The following is a 12,144-nucleotide window of genomic DNA, read 5'->3' on the forward strand; positions in this document are numbered from 1 at the left end:
GAGGAGTTTATGACTTTCTGGGTAAGGATGATGGCAATTATAAAAATAAGCATTATTATAATACTTATATAGGATTTTAGGTTTTGCCAAGTATTTTACAGATGTTATCTCATTTGATCCCCCCAACAATCTTGTGAGATAAGTGCTACTATCATTCTCATTTAACAGATGAGGAAACTGAGGTGAGAGGCCATAAGTGACTTGTCCATGTCAAACAACTAAACAGCATCTGAAGTCAGGTCTTCCTGACTAAGTCCATCAAGTCTATGTACAATTCCACCTGGCTGTCTTCTTTTCTTCCTTCCTTTGTAAAACAGACCATTCTGTTTTTTGGACAGTTCTCATTTCTTATACTGAATTTGATTCCTTGTGCTTTCCATTAAGTAAAGGTTAATTTGATTTTGAGAATCTTAAAAATAATATTTCTACTTTATCTTTAGCATATTAGTAAATGAAGTATAAATAGCTTCACGGTCGTCACCTTGCCTAAATTCCAGTATTGCAGAGACATAGACACTAAATAACAGAATGATTTTTGATGTTGTCCTTGTTACCCAGAAAAAACCAATCTCTCACTTCCATTATTCATCTGTGTAAGGTGGACCTGTGAACTAATCTTCCATTTAATTGCAATTCTTTATCTTCTAGCTTCATTTATAGGAGAAAAAAAAAAAAAAACAGCAAGAGATGGAGCTAATAATTACAGTTTTTAGAAGATTTATAAGACTATCACATTATAGACTCAGAAGGAGTAACAGCAGTAAATCTCTTGGATAAATACTGTTAAATGTAAAACATTCCTTTTTGTACTATCTCTGTCAATCTGTTATTGTTTGTAAATATAGTGTGCAGTGAACATCTGCTATAAGTAAACAACACACTACCACATATTCCTTTTATGTGAAATTATAACCAGCTTCTATTTTTGAAAGTTAAGATAATGAGATAATTTTGATGAAATTCAAGTTAATTAGTAGTTATACAACCAAATAGGTAAAAAAATCTTAAGAGATTAAAAGATTTTCAGATTTAAATGCTAAAAACTAAAAAATAAAAAATAAAGCAAAACTCAACAACCTTAAAGTTTAGTAATTCTGCCTTCATGTAGAATTCTTACCTGGGTATACTGCCTGTCAGGCTTCTTTCACTCGATGATGATGATGATCCAGGTCTTTGTTCAATTTTTGTTCCAAGATTCTCCGTTGTACCCTTCTGGGGTTGCTCTCCCTCTTCTTCTAACTTCTTTTTTTCAGTATCACTGTCATCACTCCCTTCTCCTAAGATGTCATCAACCTATCAATTGATCAATAGTCAATATGTACATGAACTGATGTGAAATAAACAGAGTCAGGAAAACAATATACACTATTATTACAACAATGTAAATGGAAAGATCAACCACAAAACACTCATACACATACATGTGCGTGCATACACACCCCTCTTTCTCTGCTTGTTTACAAGGCCTTAGGTTTGATGAGCATATAATATTGCATATAAGATCTGATTTTTTTTTTGAAGTGGGAATGTGCCAATTGATTTTGCTGAATTTCCCCCCCTTTATTCCTCTTTTAAAAATTCTTTGTTATGATAATTAGCTCTCTGGGAGAGGAAAGAAAAGAGTGACAGAAATTCTGGAAAACAAAAATCAATTTTTTAAATAAAGTTAATGTGTTCTTCCAAGATTTTCTTATGTAATTACTAAATCAAATTTTAAAAGTTAATTTATCCACACAAAGAAAACAGGGCAGTAATTCACATATACCTCTTTTGAAAAACCTATGAAATAGCCGTATAAAAGATAGAAATTTCAAAATATTAAGAATTTAGCAAAATTAACTAAATACATATTCCTATGCTATAATTGCATGCTAAGATTTTAAAATAACCAGTAACTTTAAAATTAGTCATTATAATATGAAGAATAACTATGAAAGAACAGAAGAGTACCAGATTTGGAGTCAGAATACCAATCACAATAATTATATTAAAAAATGTGTTGTAGCTTCTTAAAAGCTGTGGAAGTTCATTACAAGAGTGACTGAAATATCCTTTCACTAGCAGCAGAATGCGAATGTTCAATCTAGCATTCTCCTTCTACTCTGTGGGGGCCTCCTCCAGATTCTGCCCTCTTGTATCATTTTTCATTTCTAGACAATTTCAGATCTGTCAGTCCACTAAAGGTGGTCTTTCCTGAAAAGCTGGTAAGGAAGAGTTTCTAAAAATTCTTTCCTTTTAATATTCCCTTTATGATTCAACCTCTAAAGTTGAGATTTGTTTAATTGGTATTTTCCTTCTCTAACTCTACCTCTTCATCTTAAATATAGCTTTTATTTCCTTGTCTCTACCTGGTCCATATTAAATTCAATGTCTTTTTAAGTCAAATTATGTGCATTGATAATGAATTCTTGTTTCAGATAGTCATCTCACAAACTATCCTCACTCTTCCTAATTTCTTCACTTAATATATACTCTGTTCCACTTTTTTCCCCTTTCTCTAAAACAAGGTGGAACTAAACTACACTAAAAACTAAAGTTACATATTTATCTTAAATTTTTTCTTATATTTGAATACATTAACAAAGAAAAGATCATAATTCTATATGTGTAGTGTAGTACAAAAAGAGGATTTTGCTACAAAACTGTCAATGTCTACTCAATGTCTCCTGCTTTTATAATAAATTGTGCTTACTTCAAAATCGTCTTGGTTGGTTGTTCTGTTGTATTCAAATTTCTCTGTGATTTTTCAAGACAGTGGATTTTGAAGGGATATACCTCCTTCCCCTCATTAGAGCGTATGTATTTCATTGTCATTTAGCCTCTTCCAATTTCTCAAAGGTGTTTATTTTACTTTTCTAGATTTCTCTGATTTTCTATTATTTATACTTTAGAGATTTTACCCCACTCTGATTTTCTTTAAACATAAGTAGTACTTGAAAGTTCTCATTTACTGATTGAAAAGTCAATTTGCTCCCCGTAGGCTTACACTCAATTCAACTTGTTAAAGTCTTTTTAAAGATCATATCCAAAGAGTTTCTCTTCTTTGTAGTAATTGCAACATAGTCTTGCTTGATCTTGTATGTCGCCTTAATCTTTTTGGCTGCCTGAAATATTTTTTTTGATTGAGAAGTTCTTATTTTGGCTAAGATATTCTTTGTTTTCTATTTGTGATTTCTTGCAGGAAATGAGTGATGGTTCTTTCTATTTTCACTTGTCTTTTGGTATTAATAGATCTGGAAAATATTCTTTTCTTGTGTTCTAGAAATATGATATCCAAGTTCTCTGGTCACCTTTTTCATGGCATCTGATGATTTTTAAAGCTTTTTTCTTTGTTTTAATATTTCTTGATGTCTCAGGAATCAGTTTTTGTTGCTCTATTATATTATTTTTTTTAAAAAGCAATCTGCTATTTATACTATTTTCAGTGATTTATTCTTCCAACTTTTTCTTCAAGACCTCAATTTTCATTTTTAACTTGTTCTTTTATTATTCTAGCTATTTTTGGAATGCTTGTGGGCAAACCATTTCCCCACCTTGCAACCATACTCATACTTGTGAAATTATTCTCTCTATGGGATTTCTCTTTAGCTTCTGAACTCACAGTATTTCTTTATTGTGTTGCATGTACTGTTCTGCTAATTTTTATCTTCAGTCTTAGTTGTTAAGACTACTATTTTATACAAAGATCACACTGTGCATCCTTTCTTAATCTTGGATGGGAAGTGAAGGCCTATTTGTGCTTGTTCTTACTGTAATTTGAATACTATTACAAAGGATGGTTTTTATGAGCCTCCACCTCCTGTAATCCTTGATTTCTAACTTCCTCTGTAGTTAACCCAATGTAGGTATTAGCTTCTACTAGTCTCCATTTTTTTCCCTCTTTCCACAATTCTTAACCAGAATTTCATTCTGCTCACCTGCTGTGACTATGCTAGGTCCCACTCAGACAAGACAGATTAAGCTAAATCTCAGGAACTGTTCATTATTTGTGAATATATTTAAATATATTACTATTTGTTGAGTTGGACATGTCTCTTCCTGTACCTCCAAATGCTCTGAAGTATGCACTGGTAAGACCTTTTTTCTGTGTAATGAACTATGGGGGTGAGGTGAAATGATGAAAGTGGCTTCTTCTGTAACTGATACTCTTACAAGCCTTGACCTGTAAGGTCCAGATCCTGAAGGTGCCAGTCCCTATTTACAAGAGTGTGCTGACGTCTTCCCCCCAATTTCTCCTGTATAGATATCTCCAATTTGCTTATAGAGCACTTTCCTTGTAATGACTGCTGCTCTGAGCACCCATAGGCTTCAGGGCTCTATTTCCTGGAGCAGATGCTGTCTTCATCTATCTTGCCATGGTCCCTCTTTGTGAGCCCACAGGCTTCTGAATCTTCTTGAATAATTCTGAATTAGATGGAGAATCAGCTTACTAATTTTTCTCTTTTTTCTTCTGGATCACTATTCTATTTAGTTCTTGCCGAGATTCTCATGGGATAACTGGGTCCATTTGAACCTTTCATTTTCCCATCTTTAAGTCAAGTCACAGTATTTAGAACTACAAGTGATCATCTACTCTAGAGGTATCAAACACATGGCCTTTGGGCCCAATGCAGCCATCAATACTCTAGTGCCTCCTAGATCAGATTAAAAGTAAAATTGGAAATATTTAACAAAGTAAATAAAAATACAACAAAACCTAGATAATATGGGCTTTTCAATATGTGGTCTGCAGAGATGGTTTATAGCCCATATCTATTTGAGTTTGACACATTGATACACTCTAATTTACAATCCTATCATTACTTTAGAGCTGAGAAAACTAAGGCCCAAAGAAAGTAAGTAACTTAAGGTCAGTTATAGAGAAGATATTTGAATGAAAAGTGGAAAATGAAAACCCATAACAGTTGTAATCCAAAGCTTATTACAATTTTAAAAAACAGGCATGACAAGGGATTCACTCCAACAAGATTATTTTACACATTTGTGGATTTCAATATTTCCCAGAAGGCAGGAATCATGCATGACCCATGGTCTACATGGCAAATTATGAAAAATCCTGTCAAAATCTCAACTTAAAGGGGTGGTTTTAAGCTTATGTTATATTAGAAATAAAATAGTATTAGTTTACCCTTAACATAGCCATATTTTTCTGTTATCAGAAAATTTAAAACATTTTATGCTGACTAGACAAATTTTGCTTCAATGTTACCGTGGCTGTGTTTAGATTTTATTATTTATGTGATTAAAAAAAAAAAAAAAAAAAGCCAAGTATAAGATCAAAAGGTCTTCCTGAAGTCTATACAAAGTGTTTAATAAGGAAAATCAAATTCATTCCAAAATATCTTGTGGGAATTTACTTGACTGAACTTATCCATTGGTTAACTGCATGACATACTTTTTATATAATTGAATTATATACACAAGTATCAAATTGTCCTGACATTTTGTATTACTGAGTCTTGTTCAAGTACAAAACACGTGAAATGAGAAATCTTGTATCACTAGATTGTTACTATCAAAGAGAAATATTCAAATTGTTCTTTGGTACTCAAACTGACCCACAACTGAACTTAGGTTTGGAGAGGTTCACTACAGAGCTAAGCACAGAAGATGAATTGTTTTTTAGGCACAGAAATTGCCAAAGACCATTTACAAAGTCAAAGACAAATTGAGAACTAAGTCAATGGAAGGTATAAACTGAAGAAAATTCTTGGGATAGGTGCTGATCAGATTAAAGTACCAACAAAGTACAAAGTTTTAGAGCTACAAAAATAAAAGTAAAACAGTTCTTGCCTTCTAGCCATGGAAAACAACATGTAAATAACTTAAGAGACAACACAAATTGCTGGGAGAATTAGGAAATGGTTTTGCATAAATGGTGATGCTTGGATATTCTGAAAGTAGGAGCCAGAAAGTTCACTTCTTGCACCATGAGTAGTCAGCACACAGAGAGGAGATGAAATATCAAGTATAAAAAAAAAACAATAAAAGGACAGTTTTTCTGGAACATTCTATGCATAATTCTATCTAAGAAGTTAATAGGGAGCCACCAGAGTTTACTGCAAGAGGAGAACAGGGTCAGACTTAAGCTTTAGGAAAATCACTTAAGTTGCTGTTCCACCTTTTAGGTGGAATGCAGGGAGAAGAGACTTGAGGCAAGGAGACCAATTGAAGATGATGATAATCTCATGTCACTATCTTGTATTTATATAAGTTTTTTCAGGATTTTGTTGTTCCAAGGATATTTCCCCTACAGAGAAAAATATGGCAGAACCTCAAGTTTAAATGATCTTTACTATTAAAATATTCAAGCCTGCTGAATAATTTACTGTCTTATTAGGTAGTCACCATCATTATGTTAAGATGATCAACAAATTGCTCAAGAACCAAGATACCACAACATTTTACATAATAACACCACAATAGATTTTATTGGTAAAAAACATTCAAACCAATAAAATCATCTGTTCACATAGCTTAAGTCTGGAAAATATTCAATATAGTAATCCAAAATTATTACACAATTTCTACTCTCTATGGGCAAAGGTTAAAAAAAAAAAAGTCTTCAACTTAGATAAATTTAACTGTCAAGAAAGGACCAGATAGCATTTAAATGCAAAATGAAATTTTTTTAAGGAATAGAAATGTTTGTATGCCTGCTTGTTTAAAATAATGTCATGTCACTTCTGCTCCACATGAACAGATTCTGTTGAGGTTTTTTTAAACTAGCAATGCTAGATATTTATAGATGGTAAAGTGGGAATAATATTTGGTCTTTTATTACAACAGAATTATTGAAGAACAAATAAAATAATATATACAATTTTCTTTGAAAACCTCAAAAGTATGATCCATTAGCTATTATCATCAAGATTCAGTTCTAATTAAATTTTAGGCAATAGGATATAAATCAAACTGGCAGAGATTCCTGTATAAAAACTTAGGTTTTAAATTAAACGTTTAATATTTTGGAAAAAAAAAAAAAAAAGTAGGGGGAAGGCCAACAAAAGCACAATAAAGGGGGATAAGCAAGGATAAAATAAAAAATTTAGCCAGGAAAAGGAAGATTAGAAAATGGAAATGAAAGAGGGGAGAGGGAGACAAGGAAAATAAAGGGACGAGGATATAGAAAAAGCAAAATAACTCAGTTTTCGATCTTTGTTATATTTCTATGGTACCTTAAATGTTTTTGTTTATATGAGAATCTGAATAAATGAACTTTAACCTCCTCCTTTCTTTAACCCTTCTATTAAATTTCTTAAAGATATGTATGTCATATGACAAATTTGAGTTTCTTCTGCTTGTCTAACAGATATTAATAAAAATAGTTCAAATTCAAGTAACAGAAGAGAAAAATAATCCATATCTCATCAGTAACTCAGTAATATGTATCATAAGTAAACTATTTTAAACAGCCTATAACATAAATTCCAAAGTGGCAATAAAAATGGTAGCAGCCAAGTATCTTATATTCTAAATTCTCATTTTGACTTATTAATTTTTATTAAAAATTTCAAATAAAAACTATATAAATTCTGGTAATATTTAATAAGCATTTAGAACCAAAGTAAATTCATATTTTAGATCTCTACCTCCTTTAGAGGTGTGTGTGTGTGTGTGTGTGTGTGTGTGTGTTTTAAGGTGAAACAAAGTAAAATAAAAATGCAGGCAGAAAACCGATTAAATTCCCATTTGGGACACTATAAATTTATCTAGCTATTAAAATATAAAGTAAATTATGCAAAAAAATACTCTTCTCATGTAGCTTGTTTCAACATGGCATAAGGAAGCAACAATGAGGAGAAAATGTTCTAACCTAGTGGTTTTGGCTTTGTTCACATGACATATTTGACACTGTTCAAAAAGCCTTTGACAGGGAATACTTTGTGACAGATTAACATAGTTGTTCAAAACAAACAAACAAAAATTTCAAATATAAAGTTAATTATAAAATATTCTAAACTAAAACCTTGGTATAATTTTGAAATGGGATAACAACTCTTTACTTTGAGCAGTTAACTAGAGTCAAGTGTTCCATTTAACATATTTACTGAAATAAGTGTTAAAAAACAAAACAAAACTGGTCGAGGTGTGGTAGTAGTAAGGAGATAGAACAGATTGTTAGATTTATGATCAAGAGAAGGCAGAGGGACAACTAAGTGGCGTACTGGATAAGGCATCAGCCCTGAAGTCAAGAGAATCTGAATTCAAATCTGGTCTCTGACACTTGACACTTCCTAGCTGTGTGACTCTGAGTAAGTCATTTAATCCCAATTGCCCCAGCACAAAAAAGAGAGAGAGAGAGAAAGAGAGAGAGAGAGAGAGAGAGAGAGAGAGAGAGAGAGAGAGAGAGAGAAAAGGCAGAAAGGAAAAGTAAGATAAATACAGAAATGGTCATATAACAAAACAATATCTTAAAGTCAAACTTCCTCAAGCATATTGCATATAAGGGATCTTAAAGGACAATATACAACATCATTTCTACTACTTTTCTATAAACCATTCCCACAAAATGAAGGTCAATTATTCTTCTGGCTGAAGGAGAGGAACTTTTTTCTCCCAGGACCACTTCCACTTTCCCTAGTCTTGGTGTTCTTCCCCAAAAATAACATTGCAAGAGTGAAGAACACTACAGCAGCATTGTTCACATAGTGTTGTCCCTGCTGCCATGACATAAAGGAGCTTAAAATTGGCCTATGGGGACAAGAGATAGTAAGAAAAAGGAGAAGGATGAAGAAAAAAAGCATAGTAGTGTATATACAAGGAATTAAGGTGATCTTGTGGGTATGGAAGTGTTCTCTTATATGAAGATACAATGTTAAATCAAATCAGGTTCTCAAAAACATATGAGTTTTCCTTTTAAGTCTATGAGTTTTTAGCAACTTCAAATGGCAAATAGTAAATAAATAAAAGTTACTGAACTGAAAATGATAAAAGACAAATTGGTTGGAATACAGCCCCTGTCAAGAAAATAACATTCCCGAGCTTCTCTCTCACCCCATTCCTATCACATGTTGCAGGTGGAGGAGGGATTTAATCTACATAAGGTATGATGAATTGGTCTCATTTTCTTTCAGTAGATTGACCTATGATCTGCTTCATCTATTTTCAGCCAATTGTTCAACAGACATGCAAGTAAGTGGGTGGGGTTTCATGGTAAAATGAAATGTGGTCTCCACAATGTCTCCTATGACTTCTATGCTGAAATCACATACTTCCCAAAATGAGTAAGAAAAAATTTGTCAAGACAAATCTGAAGTACTCTATTACAAGGTCAGAAAATAATAAGCCTGGGACAAACTTGACATTTAGCTTATTGTAGTCCATGTCAAAGACTGACTATCAAAAGAGAAAATAGGGGAATCTGTGAATAATATTAAACTTTCACAGAGCTAATAATTTTCAAATCGATTTGGCCTTAGAATAAAACATTATTAAGTTGTTGGGAGAAGAGGCAGTAATACAGGTTATGTGCTTTTTTTCATAACACTTTTAAGTAATAAACGCAAAGCTTGGAATCCAATTTTTGCTATAAGTGCATAACTTTCTCTTCCCCACAAACCTTTATATGGATAAAAATAAAACGAAGAAGTCAGCAAAGACTCAGCATGTATTTCCTGTCTGCTGGGCTTCAACAGTAGATTAAATCCATAAGAAAAGGAAAGATTATTTACTCTGTTATTAGAGATACCAGATAAGTACAATTAAAAAAAATGTAGTTAAAATATTCAGAACCTGTAGTTAATTTAGAAAAGACAATCTTGTCTTTTCTAAATTAACTACAGGTTCTGAATATTTTAACTACATTTTTTAATAACAAGTGTTAATGATGCAGACAAAAAAGCAACAAAAGAAATAATCTGTCAATGTAAAAGTAATGTCTAGTCGTTCAAAAATCTGATCATGCCACTGAAAATACAGAAATGAAGATTTGTTGTTTTCAATGCATATAAACTTTTTACTAAATAAAATCTAAAAACATCCCAGAAAGACTTGAATATAAGAAAATGTTTACACAATGTATCAGAAATATTTATTAATGTTTACCAACCATAATAACTGCCCTCAATTGTTTAGCACCAAATTTATATACATGATCTCATTTCAACATATAAACAAGCTTATGAGGTAAATAAAACAATATTTTTTAAATTAAAAAAATGAGACTCAGAGTAAACGGGTAATTAATTTGTCTAAGGTCACAAAGCTCAAGTTTTCAGATGCAAGAATCAAATCTAAGATTCTCCTAAAACTAGTGTTAAAATTTTCGCAACAAAAGTTAAAACAGATACTTGTAGATGAAGCAATGCAATGTTCTAAGGAGAAGAGGATGTTTTTGGCATTATATAAACTTGCTTCATTCATACTTCAACAACTTAAAAGAATTAGGATGAGCAAATCAGCATTTCATTAAAATCACATACTTTGCTCTTAGGAAAATAATATTTTATTGCAATTCACATGTGAGTATGCACTGTGGTTAATACTTCAGGGGGAGGAAGAGGCAATTATATGAAAAGAGATTTTTCATCAAATCATACTGGCGCCACACTGAGAACAGCTGCTATACTCAAATGAGGGAAATGTAGCAATGTAAAAATATCATAGCAGTTATTATCAAGATTTTTCCATCAGGAATCATGTCGGGGTCAAAGAAGCTCATAAAATACATAGAACAGTTTAACCTATAGCAGTAGTTAATATCATTATCATTTAAAACTGTTCCTCCAGGGAATGATGTGTTTGAACTTGAAAAACAAATTAGCTATGAACTATAATTAGCTCACACCAAACTTTTAATTTTTCATTCATTTGTGATTACGGACCTAGCAATCCCTGAGATTCATAACTTTCTCTAAATTCCCAGGCTCTCATTACTTCATACCCGGACAATGATAATAATAGCAATAATAACTGATCATGGTGAATCTGCTTTCAACCCAAACTATTATGCGTACTATCAATCTATCACTTCCAGACAAAAGAATCTCTGTATTGACATTCATAACTGTAATATTCACACTAACAGGCCCAGCTTTACTGTCCACTATTCTCTAATACAAACCCTCTATTCTAACCATTCTGGTTAGCTAATTGTATTCCACATATAAAGTTCATTTTCACTGTAATCACTTTGTCTTTGTAGCTTATTCCCCCCATTCTACGCTAGAGGAATTTATCCTCTCTGCCATAACCAATGATGTCTTTGCTAACAAATCCTACAACCTTTTTTTCAACTGCTATACATCTTGATTTCCAGGAGACTGATACTGAAATGACAGCTAAAACCATGGGCACTAATGAAATCACCAATAGAGTATACAGAGAAAAGGGGAAAAGTTCAAGGATAGAGCTTTGGTGCACAATTACACCTGGGATGAATAAGTGATCTAAGCAGTACATTCTGGGAAGAAACAGCCATTCAGAGAGGAGAAACAGGAAAGAAAAAGCCTAGTTATTAAAACCTGAGTGAATCTTGTATCCAGAAATAGGAAGTGCTCAGCATCATCAAAATGCTGTAGAGAGGTCAAGAAGCCTGAAAACTGAGAAAGGGCAATTTGGCAATTAAGGATGAGTTGATAACCTTGGAGACAGTAGAATCAATTTAGTAATGAAGGCAGAAATCAAATTGCTAATCTATGAGAAAATGAATAGATGCTTTTTAAAAAAATTGTCTCATTCATCAGCCTAGCTCCAAAAAAGACTAGTTTAAACTACTTAAAGCATAATATAGATGCCAGATATATAATATTATTATAAGTCTCCCAGAATGACTATATGTGAGTGAAAGAAGATTTTTAGGTGAAAAAGATTTTTATGTGACATTAAACAAATAAAGAGAAGTGAGCTAAAGGGAAAATGAATTGTCTTTGTATCGATACTTTTAAATATTTTAAAGAATGACATAGCATCGGGTCAATCTATATCTTTACTTGAGATGAAATCTCTTTGGAGACAGAATAATGAAAATAAATACAGTTCTTAGTACTTACAAACAAAAAAGTAATCAGGTCTTTTTGGAAAAGAAAGAATAAGGACTGAGAAAGCCCATTAGATTTAGCCATTTTAAGATCATTCAAGTTTCATATCAAATTTCAGCTAAGTGATGAAGTTAGAAGCTAAATTGCAAAGATATGAAGAAAG

General features: G+C 32.3%; 1 protein-coding gene across 3 annotated transcripts in view; it reads right to left on the reverse strand.

Annotated features, from left to right (window-relative positions):
* CTDP1 (CTD phosphatase subunit 1) overlaps positions 1–12,144 on the reverse strand; it is a 141,253-nt gene that overhangs the window by 45,518 nt on the left and 83,591 nt on the right. For all 3 annotated transcript variants that reach the window (XM_074273432.1, XM_074273424.1, XM_074273448.1), the window contains exon 12: positions 1,118–1,293. In XM_074273432.1, the coding sequence (XP_074129533.1) occupies positions 1,118–1,293 (176 nt within the window). The remainder of the gene's footprint in view (positions 1–1,117; positions 1,294–12,144) is intronic.

Source organism: Sminthopsis crassicaudata, chromosome 1, assembly GCF_048593235.1.
Source record: "Sminthopsis crassicaudata isolate SCR6 chromosome 1, ASM4859323v1, whole genome shotgun sequence".
NCBI lineage: Eukaryota > Metazoa > Chordata > Mammalia > Dasyuromorphia > Dasyuridae > Sminthopsis > Sminthopsis crassicaudata.